Source organism: Drosophila simulans, chromosome 2L (genome assembly GCF_016746395.2).
Source record: "Drosophila simulans strain w501 chromosome 2L, Prin_Dsim_3.1, whole genome shotgun sequence".
In the NCBI taxonomy this organism is placed as follows: domain Eukaryota; kingdom Metazoa; phylum Arthropoda; class Insecta; order Diptera; family Drosophilidae; genus Drosophila; species Drosophila simulans.
Genome location: NC_052520.2, coordinates 14,698,996 through 14,724,186, shown reverse-complemented (window position 1 = coordinate 14,724,186; position 25,191 = coordinate 14,698,996). Strand labels below are relative to the sequence as shown.

General features: G+C 41.4%; 1 protein-coding gene across 1 annotated transcript in view; it reads left to right on the top strand.

The window, feature by feature from the left end:
- The window catches only part of LOC6732377 (neural cell adhesion molecule 1), a 64,950-nt gene extending 55,291 nt beyond the window's left edge, over nt 1–9,659 (top strand). The window contains exons 15-20 of the mRNA XM_016178257.2: nt 634–775; nt 2,399–2,580; nt 3,685–3,872; nt 4,030–4,138; nt 4,800–5,041; nt 7,926–9,659. Of these exons, the coding sequence (XP_016025029.1) occupies nt 634–775; nt 2,399–2,580; nt 3,685–3,872; nt 4,030–4,138; nt 4,800–5,041; nt 7,926–8,576 (1,514 nt within the window). The 3' untranslated portion in view covers nt 8,577–9,659. The remainder of the gene's footprint in view (nt 1–633; nt 776–2,398; nt 2,581–3,684; nt 3,873–4,029; nt 4,139–4,799; nt 5,042–7,925) is intronic.
- Nucleotides 9,660–25,191: the final 15,532 nt, after the last annotated feature.

Here is a 25,191-nt window from a genome sequence, read left to right as displayed (position 1 = left end):
TGTATTTATAATATTAAGGCAAGGAGCTCTCCAAGTTTTAAAAAGTAATGAAAACAAAAGAATTTCTTGAACAGCCTAAGCCTTACCTGTGTTCTTGGATAATCACGAAAAGGTATCATATTTCGTGCCTTTGCCAAAAGAATCAACAGCGTGCAAAGCTTCCTTATGTCAGCTAAAATCCCCATATGTACTCCGAGTGGCAACTGCCGGCTTTTCCTATCCCATTGGGTATGTTTGCCGTTGCTTCATTACGTGCAATTTGACCTTAACATGTTAATGCCGCATGCAAACACAGCCAAACACAGAGTACTCCGAACTGGAGGGCATGCCACAGCTCCGGAAAACCGGACGGACCAGGCCAGAGTCATACCGAAAACCAACAAAACCAGAGTTGTGGACCATTGTGCATTTTGGGAGCCTGGGGATTGGGATTCAATTCAAAAAAAAAAAAAACAAAAAAAATCAACAAAACCAAAACCAATGCTCATGTTCCACGCTTTGACTTTTCTCGGTGCTGTTGCTGCTGCTGGTGCTTGTTAATTTCCTGCGTAACGGGGACCAACATAAATCTGATTTCTGGATGCGTATGTGTGCGGACTGCAAATCCCATTCCCATTCCGATTCCGATTCCAGCACTGCCGAATGCCGTCAGCAATTGTACCGTCTTCAACAGAACTGAACTGAGTGTTGACATACAGTGCATACCGGGCTATGACGGCGGCCTGCCGCAAATATTTGTACTCGAAATGTTTTCAACACGCACCGGCATCACCAGGTAAGCATATTAATCAACTATAACTACAGCTGCCAGGAGCTCAGGACGCCCCACCCCCACAGCCGCCACCACTTCCGCTTGGGGGCTTGATTTTAAGCCGCTTATGTCCGGTCCGACTTGACCCGGAGCCCAGATATGGAACATATGTCAAACAAATGGCTCCATATCGTTTCGGTAGCGCACATTTCGCATTCATGCATGTGCGTGGGATTTGACCTCCGGGCTGCTATAGAAATAACACTAGCTTTAATCAAATAAAGTATGCAAAATTACCTGTTGGGGTTATCAATTATTATTTTGATCCTAAATCTTAATAACGTTCTCGAGAATTATGACTTATTATTATTATTTTGTATGTATATTAGATATTATTTTAATTGTAATTAATTAAAACTATTAAGTTGGGTAACATATTATTTAATTTAACAAAGCTTAACTATGTGGCTTAGTGCAGAATTTTCCTGTGTTGAATTAGCTTCTAGTCGTTTTAAAAATATAATGAGTAAGAAATCATAAGTTAAAAAACCGAGTAACTCCGGACAAATACTCTTGAATAATAGGCCTAAGTCCCCAGTTAAGTTTGGGGCTGATTATAATGCATTCATGACAATGTTTAGCTGAACGCCTTTGCAGCCCCACAACCGCAAGTGGAAAGATATCTGGTCTTGACACCCCACAAAGACAGATGTACCAGCATGATTTTATTCAATAATAGTTTGGGTGAGTTGAGTTGGGGACTCGAGTTCTGGCAAATGTATTTCAAGTGCCTTCACCTCTGAGATATGTACACATGTATATAGGACTCCATGCAGGTGTGTAATTAGGCGTGAAACAGCTCGCTCTTGGGCAGGCTGTGTTTGTCCTGAAATGGGTCCTTGAGCCATTGCATTCATAGTGGTTATTAAATGCGTATACATGTTTATGGTAAATGGGGAAATGAAATTCATATGCGCACATAACATTATGCGAGGGATGTCTCCATTTCATTTTTCTTTCGCATAAATTTATGCCAAATTTTCTTTTGGGCTTCAACCAAGGCAAATAAACATTTCTTATTAAAAACAAAGACATCGTCGAAGTAAAACAAAAAAGATAACGGAAGGAAATGGAAGCCCACATTGGACAGCGAAAAAAAAAAACAACAAACACAACAAACATCGTCATCAATGTTAAAATGTTTAGCAGAAATATATATAGACATCGAACCCTAATATTTCAGAACTTTTTCGAGAAAGGATTGCCTGGAATCGAAGGGTAGACAAGTCAAAGCCGCATTCGTTGGCAGAGGCATCAAATTCAAATTGAGGTCATGATTGGAAAGAGCGCATATCTTATGAGGACTTAAGCATTGGAGGGGGACCGAAAAAAGTGCTTGGGGTTAGGAAAACATGCCAGCGAAAAATCCGTAAAAATGCCGAAGGAAAAGGGCTGCCAAAAAGTATTTGCGGCATTGGATTTTACTCAGGCCGCGCTCACAGACACACACACACACACACAATCGAACATTTGATTAAGGGCTTAATGCCGTTGATTTCCTGGCCATTTCGTTTGATTTAATTCGCAATCATATCGAGCCCCTCCGGCCAATAACCAACCCTTTGTCCGCCTGATTCATCTTCGCAGATTCAATTTGAGCAACGCCGAGGAGGCACTATTTTCGCTGGAGAACCTGGACACCCTGACCTCGATGATGGTCCAGGAGAATAATTCGCTGCGGCTGCGCATCTACTCGTACAACCAGAAGGGCCGCAGTGCCGCTTATCTGCTACCCGATTTCATAATTGGCTCAACAGCTTACAAGACAGGTGAGTGGCACTACCAGCAGCCAGATGGCGCCGCCGAAAAACGAACAGCACAATTTGCCTTGATTGATGGATGATGCAAGGATGCTGGAAATTCTGGCAAGGGTGGGATTGAAGATTGAACGTGGGCGGGTGGGTTTATGCTTTTGACAAGTGAGCAGCTCGCATCTGATGGACACTGGGTGCAGAGCATTATATCGGCTTCTTTGGCCTAGCCAGAGATTTCCTGATTTCCTTGCCTGCATTAATCCCATACAGGCAATAGGCCTCACTTCCGACTCCAAACACAAAGCCAACCAACCACCTCTCAGTCCCTCTGCCTGTGACACCTGACAGGTGGGCTCCTCCGCCAGTCATCTGCAGTACTTACTCCAATCAACATGCCTGCCTGAAGGACACATTCCCTGCTGCCATCATGCGATGGCGTGAAACATGTGTAAAATTACTTTTTAACAAGGGCTGATCCTGTACAGTGGACCAGTTTTCCGAGAAGTCATTAAGCAAGGAGTCAGGAATACTTTTGTTTTGAAAATATCAATTGTATGAAATGAGTTACAATGGAAATACTTTCCTTAGAGAGTAAGTTAGTCACCATTAGCTATTTTACAGAAATTGTTCCTAAAATTGGTAAACTATTGTAGACTTGGAAGGCAATTTTTCCGTAGAATTTCATCATAACTTACTTTTCAAGAAAAATGTTCAGAATCAAAAGGTAAAATGTCACCCATTAAATGTATAGCAAATCAAGTTTAATCCATTTTGCCAACATATTAACATTACCAAGTTTAGCCAACTGGTTCATGTAGGGATTTGCCCACCCCATCCTAACCAATTAATCAAAATTTACCGCCCACTTTTTATGGCTTTATCGCACATTTATACTCATGGAATATATTCTGCGCTTTTTCTTCTCTAAAAATAAAACCGTCACATGTCGACAAATTTAACGTTCTGGTCGTCGGTGGAATCCAACGCCTTATCTACCACTTCCATCGCCAATCAATTTGATGTACGTGGGAACTGCTGTGATGGGAATCTATCTAAAACTCGATGATGATTTATGAACGACGATTGTCAACCTGTAATTACGCGAATTACAACAAACAGACGACGATGTAACACTGACATTGTCGCCGGTGATTGTCGGCAGTGTCCTGACCATCATAATTATTGGTGTGGCCATCGCGATACGAATATTCGTGGTGACATTTGTGCACAATTTGCGGCGGAATCGTCATCATGGCAGCAAGGCCACCGCCGCCGGAGTAACCGCCCAGCCCAGCGATGTCTTCAAGGTATGTTTCGGAGTTATGGAAGGGATTTACCACTTTGCACCTACCATTCACCATTCCCCACCCACCATCCAACCATCCAACCATCCCACATCCATCACTTGCACCCACATTCCCCGACGGCTTTCGAGCAATTAATGTACGTATTATTTTCTCGTAGGGCGGAAACTTGGAGAAGCCGCGTTGGCAGCACACGGACATAAAAACGAAATCATCAGAGGATTTGGTTGAGGACGAACGTGATCCGGACGTAATACCATCGCAATACGGTAAGATTATAAACAGTTCCTGACACTTTGGGGACACTCGACTTGTGCGAAGCTTGTGGCAGTTCTATTATCTATTATGTATGAAGGCAGATAATAAATTTAAGATTTATAAGCAACTGTTAGTTATTTAAAATATTAGGCATTTTTATTTAAAAATTTTCAAATAATAAATAATTTTTCACAATTTTGTACAGTGTAGGGCGAGTCGGAGTCACTTGCGCGTATAGCTCAATTTCGGTTTGCTTTTTAATGTCACCCCGCGCGAGTCAAGTGTCCGCTGAAGTAACCGAGAATAAAGCAGCTTTTTTATAGTGTGCACTTCGAGCATTAAACTTTAATCAAATTTTATGGCCACTTTTCCGACATTTACTTTCATGTGACCCGCAATCGCAATGGCAATACGCTATCTGCACATCCTCCGTTGTTCTTTGGCGACCCGCAATCGTAATCAATCTCATCAACACAACAACAATACGACCGACGCCAAACCAAACCATACCGATTCAACCCAAATCGAACTGTACCGATCCAATCCAATCCAATCAACCAATGCAATTTTCTTTTAATCGTAAATATTTTTAACGACGGAACCCGCCAATCTAACACATGGACACGACGACCCCGCAACGTGGCTGCTCATCAATAAATTTCAATCAAGCAGTCGGTGGCAGCAGCGCCGGCAGCAGTGGCAGCAATGCCTCCAACGTGGGCAGCACCACCGCTGGCACCGCCACCGGGAGCAGCACCTCCACGGCGGTGGTGGCCAACGCCAACGCGGCCGCGTCAGCGATGTCAGGACCGGGAGGAGCTACATCGTCAGCATCTGCCACAGATGGACATCAGTTTGCATCTGCCACAGCGGCGGCAGGAGGCGGGGCCTCCAAGTGGTCACCCAATGGCAATGTAAGTACCAAAACAAGCGATTGTTTTACTGGGGAATAGTATTTTTGGGGACATGAAAGTGGGTCAAAAGCATTTATACAGAAATCTGTGAAGTTTGAGCAGATGCAATGGGAAAGGTACTTCCCAAAATTAAGATCCATTTTCCTTCCTATTTAACAACTACTAGCTAATTCTATCTAGGAATAGTTTAAGTTACATTAAATCAAAGAAAACCCACCATAGTGGCTTTTAAAGGAAAAATCGCACCAGGATCTCATCACTAGTGATGGATTGTGAAATAATGAAAACGTGACACCTTTGGCGCATTCAATCTTGTGGGATAGGCAACTGCAAATGAAAGTTAGACAAACTCTTTTGCCGTTTGTGCTTTGCTTTATTCTCCGTAATGCAATTTGATTTGGCAAGTTTTGTTGCAAACAGTCTGTCTGTGAGTGCCTTTCGGAGCAGAAAGGTAGTCCAGATGGCTCTTGAATCCAATCCGAGCCAGCCCAGTTGGAGCGTTTAACGTCTGTCAGTTGTCAGTTGCGGTTCGTATTAACTGGGCTTCTATTGCCCAGACTTCGTGGTCCCGATGTCCCTTTGTCCTGGCAATCTGGGCGGTGCACTGAAAGCAATCAACTACTCAAATTGTCAAATTGCTAAACAGAATCCCGGGTAACCGGCAACCGGCAACTGGCAACCGGCAGTCAGTTGGCCCTTCATCTCGGTCTCCCCGAACACCCCCGACTGTATTAAAAAAAGCTTTTAAACTGTCACGGCTCCTTCGAAATTCCCACTCTTTGCACTGCCACTCAGGTTATAAATAAAAATCCATTGGCTAAATCGGGGATAACGTGCAACCTGGCTACCACCCACCCACCAGTCAGGGCTGTGAGGTAATTGTGAGATTTTTAAAACACAATATATCATGTTGAGAGGGCCGTAATCAATCAATTTTTGCTCTGCATTTGTATTGAGCACGAAACTCTGGATCGGATGGCCAAATCCGTGGAGAAGTGCCTGAGCTATTGCAATTTTTTAGCTTGTTTTCACAGCTGATGGATGGGGTGGCTCTTGGAGTGGCAACAGGTGGGCTGAAGTGTGCGATGCACCTGGATTCTCGTTTTAAGAAAGCAATCTGCACACAGTGCTCAGGAAACATAAACGGTATTTCAATCGATTTAAATGCATTTCAGTTGAATTGCAAAAGTTCATTCAATTCAGTAAATAGATTTCGAATAGTAGCTCTTGAATCATTTAGTAAATTATTCCCACAAAAATTAAATCCCGACCATGCCAATTGGTTTCCGTATAATAAATTTTATTACCACGTTGACTTTATTTTACTTTTTCCCCACATTTTTTTTGCCGAGCCATTCATTCGAGATTAGAGTGTCGGCCAAAACACATTTGTTTTCATTTCATTAAGTTCGCAATTAGAATTTATTTATAACCAACCCCCGCTTGTCTGAATATATCGCACATATGAATATTCAAATATAAATGTGTATATGCATATATCTCCTTTATGCGCTGACAACGGTCGAGATCCCAGAAAGCCATTACCATAAGCTGTGCGAACGAGATTAGAGCCGGGAAACGGCCATATGCATCGGGCATGACCAATTGACTGCCAGTCCGCGAATATATGTATATATATCACTAATCTGGCCAAAAACATTAGCCCGAAAAACCGATGCCCCGCTGGGCGCGAACCAATTTGCAATGCAGAAAAACGCCGAAACAGAAGTAGCTGGGAAATCAGCCGACTCTGCGGTTTTTTTTCCACCCACTCCGTGCCGCATTGCATTCGGAACCAGATAACAAAGTATCCGATTCCGAGCCCAAATCGGATACGGAGTCGGGCTGAAAGGGAATTTTTGTTTCATTCTGTAAATGGGATTTGCTGCGCAGATTTCAATTACATTTAAATTACCATTCCAGGCAGGCTTAAAATGCGGTTGGATGGGCGGCAATGGCGGCCAGTGGGCAATCGCAGCATAACTCAATTCGTTAATTAAATAATTTTAAATATTGCGAACCATAACAGCCGAACATGCCAGTGTTCGCAATACTACCCCACTCGCCCGTCACCTGGAAATTGCATTGAGATTTCAATTAGAATTTCATTTCGCTTTGCCAGCCGGTAAAATAAAATGCAAAATAACAAAGTATTGGTCGTCGGCATTTTAGATGTTCTAGTCGAAAATCGAGCATTTCGGTATAATCATTTAAGCTAATTGGATTGCGGAGGCGGAAGTGAGAGGCAGATCAAAACATCGTTGTATCGAATTTCACAAACGTATCTGCAGAATACGTTTTTGAGCGTCAAGGGGATTTCAAATTGAATCCATGCTATTTTATTTAAGAATGGACTAACTGTTTGTGGTCAAGCAAAAATCGGATTTTACCTATGTTGCAGCGAAAAAATTGCTGCATTTGTACAAAAAACTACGTTTTGTACCACTTTGGAGGCCCGTAATTACTTTTAAAAAGGCACGAAATGAAGTTGTAGGTTTTTCCTGCTTCAAAATTATAGTTTTTAGTTTCTTTAAAAGTTGAAAATTGCTCAGGGAATCGGCAAGCATAAGAATATAATTGCATTCGCGTGGAAAATTCTAGAGTGGTGGAGAACAATTGGTTCCAGGCGAATGACTTTCAGTGTCAGAATGGCCACCATAAAAGAAATACTTAAATTGGTTATATTAACGGGTATCTTAGATAATAAACTGCAGCTCAGTTATATCCTAAATTTTAACACAGCTTACGTAATATACAATTTTTTATTTTTCTCTTTCACATATGTACATGTACATACTTGTGAAATATGAATATTTCTCAAAATTCATTTTGTTATATTCGTCTTTTTGAGTGTACCTATGTCTCCATCCTCTCTGCCTTGCAGGTGACGACGACGATGCTGACCGGCGATGCGGTGAATGCAACTGTCACCTACAATCAAATCAACGCGCAACGGGCGCAGCTGTTGGCGGCGGTGGCTGCAGTGGGCGGTGGATGCAGCAGCACCGTAATCTCGCCCAGCAGCAGCATCCTGGGCGGCCTTGGCAAGCCGCTGGGCATGGGAATGGGCATGGGCCTGGGCATGGGAGTGGGTGGCACGGTCATCGGGTCGCCCACGTCGCTATCGTCGACAGCCACTTTGGCAGCCCACCTGCAGCCGGCGCACAGTAGCGGAGTGGGCACATTGCCACCGGGACTCGGAAGCGGCGGTGGCTACATACTGAACGCTTATGCCAGCGGGCGACTGCACCATCCACCTGGGGGTGGGGTGCCAGGCGGAGCGACCCACACCGCCACCCTGAACAGGCATCACCACCAGCAGCAGCAGCTCCACCACCACCCGCACCACCAGCAGCCACACCACTCCGGCTCAAGTCTTTTGATGGGAAGTGCTGGAAGCGTGATGGGCGTTGTGGGATCCACCACGACAGCCACCACCTCGTGTAACTCCTCGCAGGATCTGGACGATAACATCAATATAAATGCGATTAAGGACTGCCTCATGACGCAGCGAGTGCCCGAGAGTTGTGTCTAAGTCCGAGGGCTGGATACGACGGATCCGGATACATGTATTTACTTTGCAGGAATATCAATCTATGTCAGACAGGACTGTTGAAGTTTTCACATTCATTTAAATCTTAAAAAAAGAAATAATTTATTATTATTTGTTGAAAAATGTGTGAAATATGTAACTATGTTAATTTATGTGGCTTGTGTTATTTTCTTTAGATCCCTACCTTTCATTTAAGACCTTTCTAGGAATATGAAAACTCAAATAGGCCTGTTTTCTTCTCGTTAAGGTGCTGTGCATATAAAACCCTATATTTAAGTGCAATGTAAATTCTGGGAGTGAATGTCATCAAGTTGCAGAAAGGATCATATCTTCTGGTTCAATAGCATATCCTTGTTATATCAAACTAAAAATGAAAAAATGAAATATCAGTGGGTATCTTGAGAGTTAATTTCTATATATTTTTAAAGCTAAAACTGGCTCAATGCCTGGCATTTGAAAACATGAAACTTGCTAACTGAATTTGAAGAAGTATATTTCTTTCCCAACCAATATTGCATATGGTTAACTGGATTAACATCATTTTACAACACAGTTAAACACACACTCTAATTTAAGGAAACTTCAAAAAGACTCAAACGATTTAGTAGCTAAATATTTTGTAGCTAAAACATTTTCGGAATGAAAAGTAAACACCATAGGAATACTTGTATATAAAATATATATACGTGGCATAGTCAATAGGTAAATTGTATAAAAGAAAATAACAAGCACACCTAAATATCATTTGTTGTTGTATATAAATATGAATGATTGTAAATTTATCAAAGTTTATGTTTGAGTCGCCGTCTAAAACGGCAAATGGTCCTGCTTAGAGCTACAAGAAATACTGAAGTTAAATGTTTAGAATGGAAAGCGCTAGATTAAGATACATTAGATCAAAGAAATTGAAAGAGTTTAAACTGTGCTAGGCTAACAGAATTAAGCGTAAATATCAATAAATATGTTAAGCTAAGTCGAAAGATAGTGTGACAAAACAAAATTGACTATTTGGAATGTAAACAAAGGGCGAAAAGTAAATATAGATCAACTACAAAAAAACCAAAAGAGTTAATTAATTATTTGCAAAACCCTGTGCGGTGGGAACTTATTTGTTTGAAATCTAATTTGGAAGTTGAAACCAACATGGTTGGTTTTCATTTTAATTTCACTTTTTTGTGGATACACTCCGGACACATGTCCGAAATCTTTTTCAGCCCCACTTGGCCAATTTAAATCGCCACTCAAACGGGGAGGTGCAACCCGTTCCTGCGGTTCGCATGGCAACCACAATTCCCAACACCCGCAAGACAAACCGCAAGTGCCAAGCGAAAAAACTACTTAAAATTTCATATGCTCCTCGTCCCTTGTTTTCCCCTTCACCGGACTTGCCTCATTAGTAAATCAAATTTATACGTGGGTGGTTGAACGGACCAAACACGCCTACTCACCCATTCAGCCAACTAAAATGGTCAACCGAATGGAACGTTGGAGCCAAGTTGAATCGACAGCCCGAGTGGGAAAACAAAAAGCGACAGTCTGGTAGATAGAAATTTAATATTGGATTCACACAACTTCACATATATTGTGGAGCAGTGACAATGAAATTAAGTTACACAATTGATTATTAATTAACAAATACATGGTATGGAGCGTAAATTATGATAATGAATATATTTCGAGCGTTTATAAATAACACCAGTAATTAATATAGAAATTAAATAAGAAAAGAGGACATGTCCTTAATGATATTAGACAATTCACATTAATTAAAGTTTGGCGTCAAATATTATAAAAAACCTCCTGTCAAGTTGTGGCCTTTTATTAAACCAAATATCTAGTTTGCTGTTCTGGTCGTATTTGATTGGTATTTGCTTTCATGTCGTCGGCTAATAGAAATCTCTTCACACGTGTCAGAAATTACCCAGACACAACAATAATAACAGGGGATTGGAAAGAATAAAGCCAAGCAAAGAAAGCCCTGAGGTCAGAAAATGTAAATAAATGAATTGACCTCTACCTACCCCCTCCACCATTATCAGAAAATGAAGAAAGCCTTTAAGAGAGAAATCTGAGCAAAAAAACATCGACTCAATTATGCATGTGACTTATGCCATTGTTGTTCTCGACCATACAGCTCGTGTGTTGGCCATATTGATTTTTCCGCCTCAACTATGTGTGAAAATTAGATTCCCGTTTACAGTTGTCGTTTTCCCTCCATTAGCGATTAGCACCGCGCCCCAGAGCTCCAATCCCCCAACCGCTGACGGCGACCAGCGAATTGAATTGAAGCGCATTGTGTAAATCAGCGGCTCAATAAAATCTAATAGCCCCGGCAGATTGCGGCTCGGCACGCACCGCACCAAGGCAACCTAAGCGGGGGAAAAAAAAGTTCGGGGAGTTGGCCTGGGTGGGTGGTAATCATAAATTACTGGACGGGGACAAAGCTCGTCCTTGGCAGTGGCTAAATTTAATAGGCATCGTTATAAATGGCAAAAGTGACAGCCTGACGTCAGTGATCCGAAAAGCTTGAACCCGTTGAGAAATCTCTGGGCTGATTGACTTGAAAAGTTTTCAATAAAGTGATAGGGTAAATGGGGTAGACTGGACTTAATGGCCGAAAAAATAATAATTTTAGTAATAATCTTTTTTAATCTTTAATCTTTTTTATTTGGAAAAACTAGAATCGGAAGCCTTAGTTCTTTTTGAAATATGAAGATATAGACTAAAACTAAGTTAGATTAACAGCATCTTTCTTTATACTCATTCCAGCAGAAATAAACGTATTAATTTTCATAAATGTGTTTTAAGTTACACATATTATGAGCTTATACGTAACAGCTTAATTTGGTAATTATGAACAAATAAAATTCACCGGTAGCATTAATGCCATATTGACAAGGGGAGAGACCAGTAATCCGCAATCTCCCCGCCGGATGCTTTCTTTGTTCATTATCGAACTTTCCGACGTTATAACGTTATAACACTTGCAGGGCCAAAGCCGCCGGCAGAGAGTATTACCGCAGGGAAGCCGCTTTGGCAAATTAACTAATGACCCCATGTCGGGGGATACAGGGGGCTAAGAACAGGATCGAAGTTGTGGAGAGTGGGGTTTTCCTGGCGTTTGCTTGCCGGGAATCGGGAGTTTGATGGTGGCGATGGGAGTGGGGCGTTTGTTTAATTGTCGTGCGACCCGCTTTTTGCTCCGTTTTAATGAGTCAATTTAAATTCCGATTTCGATTACGGGAAAAGCGTTTTTCGAGCAGCTGAGGCCAAATCGATGTTCATTAGCAGAAGGCGAGCCACGCCCCGGCCGCCTTCTTTGTTCGACGGTTTCCGTTTGCAGTTCGCTCTGCCCGCCTTTTTTTTTGCCCTCTGACCTCTTTGTTTCCGGACATTGTCAACGCAATTAGCAGCGCGAACGAGACGGAAGTTTTAAAGTTAATATTGGTTTTTGTTTTTAGCATTCAAATGACTTCGCACGTCGTCCTGCGCTGCGCAAGGTGGCGGATTGAAACATATTTCGCTTGCCTCGGGCCAAGGTCACATTCATAATTGAAGCATTTAGAATTTATTATAATTTGAATTGTAATGATGGTTTTCGTTTTTTTGTTTTTAGCGCTTTTTAATTTAAAACCAACCGCACTCTTTGCCAGCTAAATTAATGGGCAAGGGCGCGTAAAAGTACGCTACTTTGTTTGCCAGCGCTTTTTAGCACGGCCATTTTTTTGTCAGCTGGCCGTTTTAATTAAAACATCACGGTTTTATTATTTGATTTATTGCATCATCTGACAGGCCGCAATAATCGCCGTAAACAAATGCATATGTAATTGCATATTTGAACTCAATTAACCCGCGACTCGACCGCACCAATTTTGCAAATTTGTCAACCCAATCGCAGCAAAGGCGTCCCAGTGGGTGGCGCTGGTCCTCCCACTGGCGAAGCCATAAATCTCAGCCTACACTTTCAACTTGACCCCAACGGAGTCGACTCGATGTCGTTGGGAACGCAGCGCTGCATGAAATGAAATTTAGCGCAACGGCCTCCTTCCATATGCTCTTTGTTTTTGAGTTTTTCGGCTTTCCCGGAGCTGCTCCTACTTTTTTTATGCCGTTCTTCGCTTTTCCGTGCGTCGCTCAACGCAACAATTTATGGCTAAGCGCGCTTGTGTTTGGCCTAAAAGTATAAACGTATATTTATATATATATATATGAAAAAAACCAGTTACGTAGGTTTCCATGTCGATAAATTACAGGCCTCGCTTTCGCCGACCTACCGGAGTTGAACTAATGGCAGAGGAGCAACATTGTTATATAAAATGAAATGGAAATTTTTTAAAAAATTATCCCAAACCGCAGTGCTCAGGCCTGAATCAGGTGTTTGTATCGATTTAAGCAAAATCAACAGATGTTTTTATTGAAACCGTATATATATTTGCATTTCATTATTTTCATAACTATCAGTAATTTTTTTGATTAATGCAAATATTATCTTTAATAAAATCAACTAATTAAAATTTTCATTAACCGGCTGTTACTCTAACTTAAAACCATTGTTTAATAAATGTAACTTAAAGTACATTCCGTCTTCATTCCGATGCCAATCCAAGTCCAGAGGGGCCACAAGCTACACTCCGAAATCAATAATGAAAATAAACTCATATAAAACCCCATAGTGAAAGTTAAACACAAAGTGTAAAGTGCAGTTTGCACAACTAACAATTATTGACTATAGTAATTATTTACTAAAATAAATAATTATTCCATATTGTTCTGGTAATTGTTATATGTGGACTTAGAACAATGAATCAAAACGACATACGTTCTCAGCGACAATGTGAACAAGACGAGCGCCGGCTCTCTTTACAACGCAACAATGCATACTTTTCTTTCGTCTCACCGCAAATCGGTGATCGAGCACCCTCACCTTCAACTAACTCGAAACTTTTGCCCTCAGCGAACGACAGACCGCGTTCTTGCTCTCCCTCTCTGCCTGCTTCGGCTCACAAGTCGTGGAGCGAAGAGACCGCCTCTCCTACCCCGCTCCTCTCGCAGCGCCAAACGACCGTCCCGGGTAACTGTAACACTGCAATAACGAGTGCAGTGACCTCACTGGCAACTGCCACAACATCAACTTCGTCAGCGGCCCAACTAATTATCGCTGTGCCAGCTGTAAATAATTCAGCAGCACTGACCGTTTGCAACAACAATAATGCACGTAAAGAAGAATCAAAACAAAAGCAGAAGTCGATTTCGACTGTGCAGACTGGCATGGATCGCTACATCCAAATCAAGAGAAAGCTCAGCCCTCAAAACAATAAGGCAGGTAATCAACCCAAAATCAATCGAACCAACAACGGCAATGAAAACTCTGCAGTAAATAATTCAAACCGATATGCTATCTTGGCTGATTCTGCGACCGAACAACCCAACGAAAAAACGGTAGGGGAACCAAAAAAGACCAGGCCTCCACCAATTTTCATACGAGAACAAAGTACAAATGCACTTGTAAATAAACTCGTTGCTTTGATTGGTGACAGCAAGTTCCACATTATCCCACTTAAAAAAGGAAATATTCATGAAATAAAACTACAGATCCAAACAGAAGCAGACCACCGTATAGTGACTAAATACCTAAATGATGCTGGTAAAAACTACTACACATACCAATTAAAAAGTTGCAAAGGGCTACAGGTAGTACTTAAGGGCATTGAAGCAACAGTGACACCAGCTGAGATAATTGAGGCTCTGAAGGCCAAAAACTTTTCTGCAAAGACAGCTATTAATATTTTAAACAAAGACAAAGTTCCGCAGCCACTATTCAAAATAGAACTCGAACCAGAGCTCCAGGCACTAAAGAAAAACGAAGTGCACCCAATATACAATTTACAGTACTTGCTACATCGGAGGATCACCGTGGAGGAGCCGCACAAACGTATCAATCCAGTTCAATGTACTAATTGCCAAGAATACGGCCACACCAAGGCATACTGCACCCTTAAGTCCGTATGTGTTGTCTGTAGCGAACCTCATACTACCGCAAACTGCCCCAAAAACAAGGACGATAAGTCTGTGAAGAAATGCAGTAACTGCGGGGAAAAACATACTGCAAACTACAGAGGCTGTGTGGTGTACAAAGAATTGAAGAGCCGCCTAAACAAACGTATTGCCACAGCACATACATACAACAAAGTCAATTTCTACTCTCCGCAACCGATTTTTCAACCACCCCTAACTGTCCCAAGCACTACTCCAACAATTTCTTTCGCTAGCGCCCTAAAATCCGGACTAGAAGTGCCCGCCCCACCGACAAGAACTGCTCATTCCGAACATACACCGACAAACATCCAACAAACACAACAAAGTGGCATCGAAGCTATGATGCTATCCCTACAGCAAAGCATGAAAGACTTCATGACGTTCATGCAAAATACTTTGCAAGAGCTCATGAAAAACCAAAATATCCTGATTCAACTTCTTGTATCTTCAAAATCCCCATAATGGCTTCCCTACGGATATCTCTGTGGAACGCAAATGGCGTTTCACGGCATACACAAGAGCTCACACAGTTCATTTACGAAAAAAACATCGACGTAATGCTACTATCAGAAACGCACCTCACAAATAAAAACAATTTTCATATACCAGGATACTTGTTCTATGGTACAAATCATCCAGATGGTAAAGCTCATGGAGGCACTGGAATACTCATCAGAAATCGCATAAAACACCACCACTTAAACAATTTTGACAAAAACTACTTACAATCTACGTCCATAGCCTTACAACTCAACAATGGTTCAACGACTCTAGCCGCAGTCTACTGCCCACCGCGCTTTCCAATCTCTGAGGATCAATTCATGGAATTCTTTAACACACTAGGTGACAGGTTCATCGCAGCGGGTGACTATAACGCCAAGCACACCCATTGGGGATCTCGACTTGTGTCGCCAAAGGGTAAGCAATTGTACAATGCGCTTACGAAGCCAGAAAACAAGCTAGACTATGTATCCCCGGGTAAGCCTACATACTGGCCAGCAGACCCAAGAAAAATCCCAGACCTGATCGATTTTGCAATTACTAAACATGTCCCCCGCAACATGGTCACCGCCGAAGCACTAGCAGATTTATCATCAGATCACTCACCCGTTTTTCTAAATATGCTAACTCGCCCCCACATCGTCGACCCACCGTATAGACTCACAAATTTTAGAACAAACTGGCCAAGGTATCAAAAGTATGTCTGTTCACACATAGAACTAACGACGGCATTATCTACAAAGGAGGATATAGACAAGTCAACGGAAACTCTTGAAAACATTTTAGTTTCGGCTGCAAAGGCTTCAACCCCGCCAGTGACGTATGCAAAACCAAACTACATCAAAACTAATCGCGAAATCGAGCGGCTGGTATTAGATAAACGACGCCTACGAAGGGATTGGCAGTCTAATAGATCACCAATTACTAAGCACATGCTTAAGATAGCCACACGCAGGCTTACCAATGCTCTCAAACAAGAGGAAAAAAACAGCCAACGTTCATATATCGAGCAACTCTCTCCCACCAGCACTAAGTACCCTCTTTGGAGAGCTCACAGAAACCTAAAGACTCCAATAGCGCCAATTATGCCACTCCGAAGTCCCTCTGGCACCTGGTTTCGAAGTGATGAAGAAAGAGCCAGTGCTTTCGCTGACCATTTACAAAATGTATTCCGACCAAATCCCTCTACCAACACATTTATTCTCCCTCCTTTAATAGCAGCCAATCTAGATCCTCAAGAACCCTTTGAATTCCGACCATGTGAACTAGCAAAGGTTATCAAAGAGCAACTGAACCCAAGAAAATCGCCTGGCTACGACCTAATAACTCCAAGAATGCTCATTGAACTCCCAAAGTGTGCTATTCTTCACATCTGCCTGTTGTTCAACGCAATCGCCAAGCTTGGATACTTCCCTCAAAAATGGAAAAAGTCGACCATAGTAATGATTCCAAAGCCAGGAAAAGATAAAACGCAGCCATCATCATATAGACCGATAAGCTTACTAACATGTCTTTCAAAGCTGTTTGAAAAAATGCTACTCCTTCGGATTAGCCCTCATCTTAGAATAAACAACACACTTCCAACACATCAATTTGGCTTTAGAGAAAAACATGGAACCATCGAACAGGTCAACCGAATCACGTCAGAAATTCGTACTGCTTTTGAACATCGAGAATACTGCACAGCCATTTTTCTAGACGTCGCGCAGGCATTTGACAGAGTGTGGCTCGATGGACTTTTGTTTAAAATAATCAAGCTGTTGCCCCAAAACACACATAAGCTACTGAAGTCATACCTATATAACAGAGTGTTTGCAATAAGATGCGATACAAGCACTTCACGCGATTGCGCAATCGAAGCTGGAGTGCCGCAAGGCAGTGTACTGGGTCCAATCTTATACACCCTGTATACGGCGGATTTCCCCATAGACTACAATCTAATAACCTCCACGTTCGCCGATGATACCGCGATACTCAGTCGCTCGAAATGCCCAATAAAAGCCACGGCACTCCTATCCCGACACTTAACATCTGTAGAACGATGGCTTGCCGACTGGAGAATTTCAATAAATGTTCAAAAATGCAAGCAGGTTACCTTTACCTTAAACAAACAAACATGCCCACCACTGGTCTTGAATAACATATGCATTCCACAAGCCGACGAGGTAACATATCTGGGAGTTCATCTGGACAGGCGGCTCACTTGGCGCAAACATATAGAAGCCAAATCGAAACATCTTAAACTTAAAGCAAGGAACCTCCACTGGCTCATAAATGCTCGCTCTCCACTTAGTCTGGAGTTCAAAGCTCTTCTATACAACTCCGTCTTAAAACCTATCTGGACTTATGGCTCCGAGCTGTGGGGCAACGCATCCAGAAGTAACATAGACATTATTCAGCGAGCACAGTCAAGAATTCTGAGAATTATCACTGGAGCGCCGTGGTACCTTCGAAACGAAAACATACACAGAGACCTAAAAATCAAATTAGTAATCGAAGTAATAGCTGAGAAAAAAACGAAGTATAACGAAAAGCTGACCACCCATACAAATCCCCTCGCAAGAAAACTAATCCGAGTATGCAGTCAAAGCCGGCTGCACCGCAACGACCTCCCAGCCCAGCAATAAACTTATTAGGGCATTAATGAAAAAAAAAAAAACTATCACTAAGTGAAAGTTAATTAAGTTAGATTAAGATTTGAACACTTATTGTTAGTCTCTTAACACAAAGGGAAGATTCAATAAATAATAAAAATTAAAAAAAAAAAAAAAAAAAAAAAAGTAAGTTATACTATACTTGGGATTATATTAGCTTTATATTGATTTTGGCCGCAATGTTAATGCTGTTTTAAGGTTAATAAAAAATGTATTATTATTATTAAGAAGCCAAGGACTCTCCGAAAGCACATGTACCCAATTTAATTCAATAGACTGTGAAAATAATCACGCAAGCAACAAGAAAAATAAATTTAAATTCTGTGTCAACAGGCGGCATGGTGAGATGTTGCCAAGTCGTCCTTACCTAACAATTTATGCAAAAACAAAAAAGGGAAAACAAATACGAGTATTTCAACGCAACAAGGGTGTGTGTGAATGAGCTCGTGTATGTGTTAATTAAAATGCCTTAATTAAAATAATTTTCAAATATTTTGCTGGGTAAAAAGTTTTAACGCACACTCAAACACACACATGGGCCGATGTGGATGCGATGCAAATATCAACGAATCGGAGTGGCAGCAGCGACGACGGTGGAACAACAAATTTTTTCCTTCCATTGACTGCCACTGGCGCACAGATTGACAACCATGACAGGAGCAACTGCCTCGCCAGGGAGATGCGCCCCAGAACGTATTAAAAACTTTACAATTTGTGCAGTGTAGTCAAGTTTAATTTTTTGGTTGAGTTCATGCGAAAATTGCAAAAATCATATTCCAACTGTTTGGCAAGCCATCAAAGGTATGGACGCACCACCACAAAGGCAGGGGGAAGTGAGTCTGAAACTGAACCTGCAGCGACTGCCTCTGTTTCAGTATCTAAACCGAAAACTGCAACCGAAAAGGATATACGACAGGATGGGATGGGATGGCATGGAAGGGGATATGGGATGGGAAGATTGCAGGAAAGGCGGAGCAACATGTGTTTGTCCATTCAGCACAAATCGATTCCGGCTAGCTATTTGCTTAGCAAATTGAAAATTTCCATAAACCATGATATCCGCTCTGCTCGACAATTGTCCTTTGCATTATTATCTCGGAGGCATTCGCTGTGCTCGGTTTTTCCTCATTTTCCCTACTTATCTCGGCTCTTGTTTGTTAAGTTCCTTCTGCGGTGGCTGCCACTTTTTAATGTCTTATCTACGTGGACTGCTTCTCGAAATGAAGCCACAAATTTTACCCAAAACAAAACACACGCGCCACACATAAAAAGCAAGCTGCGAAACGAAACGAAAGTGAGCAAGTGACGGCGAAAAATAAAAATTGTGTTCAACTGTACAGAGGAAAGGAGTGTGCCGCACACTAACCCTTTACTGCCATTTCCCCCCTCGAATCCTGTGGGGAAGCCCCGGCAGGAGTCATAATTATGCCCGGCCCATCGCGCAATGAACGCGGCACGCAAAACATTTTTCGTAATTATCTCTCTAAGACCAAAAAAAAAAATGAAAACAACAATGAAAAGTACGCGAACAAACACTAAATAAAAAAGGCTTCTTTTTTTTGCTTGCACGCCGAACTTCAATGCTCTAACTCAATCGAAAGACCCATAAAATTCAAACATAATAAAACAATTTTTTTGAAAATCATGCTGAAATATATTTATAATCATAAAGGTAATATAAGTTTCAAGGTCTATAATTTAAATTAAATTTTAAGTTATTATTCCTTAATGATTCTTTGATAGAGTATAGTTTTATGACACTGGCAGACAAGGACGAAATAAAGTTACCGCATTACTGCACGTTAAGCCAAGGATAAGAATAAAAAAGGTACAAGAGTAGTAATAAGGAGGTATAACTGCTATAAACCCAATTCTGTGTCTTTCCTTGAAGGGTTTATCACTTAAATGATGCAAAATCTAGCTATTTGTACCGACTTCCCTACATCTGCAATTTTTTTTTGTGTCACGAATTGTATAGTGCAATTAAATTAAATTATGTTTTGTAATCCTTATGAAAAATTCGAATACTTTATAAATGTTCTTGAACTCTTTAAGAGACTGGACGTTACAAGCGTGAAGTCACCCACAACTTTGGTTGCTTCCACATAAGACGAACACTTCGTTGTGCAATATCTGGGGCAAGAGTCGCGTCAGGGGCACAAAAACCCAAATTCGAGCCGGGAAAGGATGAACCTTCACAAATACACGACGGGTGGGCGTGTCGCTCATGCCAAATATCCTTGCTGTTAAGCTTGTGTGTGTGTGAGGAGCGTGAAAGTTATTGTTGGTAATATCAACACTAAAAGTGTTTATGATATGAAAAATGTTGACAGCAACTGCAGAATAGATATGCTCCAGGAGAGGGTGAGTGGGGGTGGTGGAGGCAAAAGGATGAGCAGAAAGAATGTATGTATGTATGCATGTCTGTGAATTTGAGTATGTTTGTAGCTTTTATCGCTGCTGCTGACTTTGATGAAAAATATGATTATGTCCTTTATGCGAATGCCTCGCAGTAAAAATAATAATAACACCGATATACATTCCCGCCTCGTTGTGGCATTTCCACAAAAATCCTTGCCTTTCTCTGGCTGGCACTCTTCGGATGTTTACTTTCTTTTTTGTTGTGTTTTTGGCAACATTTTTCATGACTTTGTTCGGCTTGCTTGGACTTTATTGGCTGCTCATCCAGCTTTTGCCTGCCGGGCAAAACACTGGCGATTTTACCAAGAATTCCCTCGTTGCCTGCTTGTCATATGTTTGCTTTATTATGGACAGCGCGAAGCTGTAAGCAACACTAGCCATAACAATAACAGAAGGAAACAAGCCACCAACTACCACACATTCCAGCCAGCGAATGCAGCAAAACGTTTGTGACCCATAAAGTGACAAAGTTGCAAGTGGCTTCGGAGAATTGACATTGCTACCACGCCCAGAAGTCCAGCAAAAGTTACGGCCTTATATAAAATGCTCGTTTTCACTTAGATGCGATTAGTAATTGTCAGGGGGAGTCCCTGAAATAAGATTGCTCAGAATAAAGTTCACTTTTCCCAGAATCCAAAATGTATGGTATGTTTTACAGAAATTAAAATTAATAAATTAATAAGACAATTGGCGATTGGTGGAAGATATGACATTTTCTGAAGCTAAATGGCTAAAGATTTGATAAAGGGGCTTGAAAAAATCAAGGGTCTTCCATCTATTTACAAAATAGGGCTTTTTAAAACAGCTTGATTATACTAAAAATATTCTCGGAACTTATCATAACATTTATTATAATGCACAAGCTTTAAGAGTCCTTTAAGAGACCACACTTAATTATTTTGTTCTTGGGTGTACAAACGAAAGCAAAACAAAACCCAATTCTTAAACAAAGCCTGAATGCCAAAGAGGCCTTGTCCTCACATGATTTACTTAATATAATTTTGTCCTTGCGATTGTTAATTTATGGGCAGGAACTGCTGGAATTCCGCCACCCTAGCCCACTTAATGTTCCTGGAATGTAATAAAAATCCAAGTCGATGGATAAAGGACGATGAACGAGGGGTGCCAAACAAATGTCCCGTTAAATATTTAGTTGATTTAATTATGTGGACTCACTCTGTGTATGTATGTGTGTGTGTGTGTCGGGGGACTGGGATGGTGATGAAGTGAGAGAAAAGCGGAGGGTAGGCAAAACCATTAAATCAACTCAAACTAAGGCAGCAGAATTTACGAGCCCCAAAGTTTTTGGCTCTCTTTTAATTGTTCTTTTCGGTTATCTGTTGCTTATTTATTACGAATGCCATATGCCATATGACATAACAGCGTTGAAGGAAGACAACGAAGCGGGAAGAACACACAGATACACATACACTTAAGCACACATGGATGCTGATGGTTTTGCTTTGTGGTCATTTTTTGGTAAATTAATTAAACAAATAAAATAATATGTCAGCAGCAGCAAAAAGCAATAAATACTAATTTGCCTGTTTCAACACAAATGTCATCTTTGTGTTGAGATAAATAAGGCAGAGGAGGCCCACAGGAAACACACACCCACACACACACAGACACACACTCTTTACCCCCGCATAAATGTTGTTGTCCTTGTGGCTGGGCGAGTTCCTTGGCATTTGTTGCCAAGGTTTCCAGCTGCTCTCAGTGCGGTTGGCCAGGACTCATGGGTTAAGTGGATGGCGGGCGGATGGGGCGATTGCGGATTGAGGGTTCGGTGGGTCGGTGGTTGGCAAGACAACTTAGCGCTGTAGTTGTTGCAGTTCCCCATTCAATTAATATACTTTTCGACTGACAAAAGCTCCGATTTAATGAGACAATTCAAGATTTAATTGCGAAAAATGGACTTCCATATCTTATGTTACAAATACGTATGCGACAAGTTCAAAATTTGCACGAATAACTAAGTTGAAGCAGAAAATGTTTCTTGGTTTCTGTTAATTGAAAATAAAGTTGTTTCCTTGCTGTAAATATTTAATTTAATATTGAAAACATTTTCACATTGTATCCGATGGCCTCGCGGGATAATAAATGCTACACTGCACAATGGTTATTTGCCATTAAAATGTTTTGTATTTCTGCACATCCTGGAGCATCTGTTGAATAATTTGGATGGACTTAATCCCCATTAAAGAACGGTTATGTTCTGGCCGGCCATAATTGTTATTCTCCTTGTACGAACATCGCCTTTGTTTTCTATCTTTGTTTTCTACCCTCGGGAGCGACGGCTTGTTAGCAATTCTCCGACTCCGGTTTGTTTGGTTTCGGATTCAATTCACTTTTTGTTTCTATTAATGACACACAGACACAGAATACACACATAGTATGGCACTCAGACTCAGTCGCTGTGAAGGACATTTGGCAGCGCTTTTGGCCGAGAGTCTGACTGCGTCGTTGCCGGATTTATTTCACGGCACATTTAATTTCAGCACGCGCCTGCCAACGAGAAATGGCAATGGAATATCCCTAAAAAACAAAGTTGACAACGATGACGATGGCGGAGACAAATCGACGACAGCACTTGGATAAACAGTACCGTCAGACGCAGTAATTTGTTTAATTTTAAGTAGCCCCTGGCACAAACTATTCCCACTGCCATTGGGTCATAAGCGGCCGGCAAAATAATCGCCCAGGGGCACAACCAATTCCCCAGCTCACTTATCAAGTGCCCGGAGAGCTTCTGCTCCGCTGTGGTCATAAAAATCAAAAGAGCATAAAAATACATTTGATAACACAGTGACGACTTCTGTTTTCGGTGTTTAGTTCGTTGTGTGGGCTGCTCTCGATTCCCCAATCCCCGCAATTCCCTAATCCCCGATACTGGAGAAATTCAGAAACTCCCCCTAGCCCACGGCTTATTTGCCTAAAGTGCTCATTTCAATGTCGCCCAGTGTCATGCTAAGATGTGGGCAGCATCCACATCGGACCACAGGCCGTGGAAAGTTGGGGCTCAGGAAATTGGCAATGCCAAAACCAAAGAAAAAAAAAAACAAGATCCAAAAAAACAGAGGGGAATTCTAACCGAAACGGGACAGAACAGAGCGACAGGCAGCGTCCAAAAGTGAATTAAAATAAATTTGCTGGCGGGGATTTGGGGATTTGTTGTGCTGCGCATTTTTAGCAGGCGGCTACCAAGGACACGACTAACGCATTCCCGCTCCCGTTTTCAGGGCTGCAAAATCGTATTGGTATCACATTAAAGTCATCTATGAAATCTGTGCACCCACACATTAGAATCGATGAAATGGCATATAAAATATATAGGACAGAAAAAGAATAAGACTAATTTTGATTTAATAGTTGATCTAATTCTCGAATCACCTTATTGAATAATTGTGTGGATTTTCCTGGATTTCTGGATTATTATTAGATAATTATTATAACTTTAAGAACATACTACACATAAATATATGTGTAACTGCTAATGCTTGAATATATTTTGCTCAGCCCTGAAATGCGTTCATTTTACCCGCCCCCATTGATAGACTTATAAAATATAATAAAAATTTTCTGGAGGAATTGGCCATGTTTTCTTTTGCCCGCAGCTATTATCTCTTCTTGAGACTGCCCCCTGAGCCCTGACTTCTCTTCCTTGTTGGGCCTTGACTTGGACTTTGGCTTGCCCATTGATGCATATAAGCAGCCGGCATTTATATAATTGTTATATCAAATATTCGACATTGCTGAGAACACTTTAAGCGCTCAAAAGGCCATCAAATTTATGGCTTTAAAATTAGACCAAAGGCAGCTAGGGAAACGGCCGAGCAAACAAATGGGGCCAAGGAGGAAACATGGGGCAAGGACTTTGGTGCGGTGGACAGGATTAGCGTGAGCAGAAGGTCCTGGCGATACTGTGGTTATGGCTATGTCTGGCGGTTTTGTTGTGAGTTTGTTCTGGAAACCCCGTTGCGCTTATAATGACAGAGCGGCATGTTGGAGTTTCCTAATTCTTGGCCCGCTTTCGAAAACTTTACAATTAGATTTTCACCCCGCCTCACAGTTGGTCGCCTGTTTTCGGTCCTCATTTGGGGGCTTGATTTATTGACAGAACGGGCAGTCGCGAGCAACACTCCTTGTGTGCTTCCTGTGCTCAGCCCATAAATCTGCGAAATTTCCAGCAAATTCATCTTTAACTAGTGGACTTTAATTTTATATCCTATTTTTTACTGTTATGAAAAATATACCAGTTGACGGCAATGGTTCTAGTCTAATGATTACGGCATAATCCCACATTCATTTCATTTACATCAATCCTGAATGATAAATGAAAAATTCAAATAATGAGACTAAATCCGGTCTTTGGGTAACCCTTTTCGTAGGCCGCTGACATTTTATGCAATTTTCTTTTTTTTTGGGGCTTGTCGCAAACCCATTTTTCTGGAAGAAATACTCTTCCAAATACTGGGCTTATAAAACCATTCTTAGTTCGCATTAGGTTTTTAATTTTAACTTAATTATGTGCATATTGACTTATGTTATGTGAATTACTTAAAACTTTACACTTCTTTAGCTAAATACTAAATAACAGACCGTTTATTATTTGTCTCTACGATTAAAGTTTTGCTGAAGAGCATTCAAAGTTTAGTTTTCTCCATCTATATTGCCCTTTTGTTTTGTGTCTTACATTTGCATAATTTTCCGCAGATTAAACTACAATTTATCATAATTTTTTCATGAGTGAATTGTTGCCTTGCGCCCGACTGCTCAAAGTGATTTTTAATAGCCGACGGGCGACATTTTCCCAGCTCAAGTTTCCCATTTCCATCATTTGTTTGATAGAAAATCATCTCTAAGATTTTTCTGGTAAAACCCAGTCAGCAAATGGAGACAACCAACAAAAGGAGTTTGAACATCAAAGGCAATAAATCCAAGGAAAGTGCGAATGCAATGTATATAGGGGGCGGTTTGGGGTA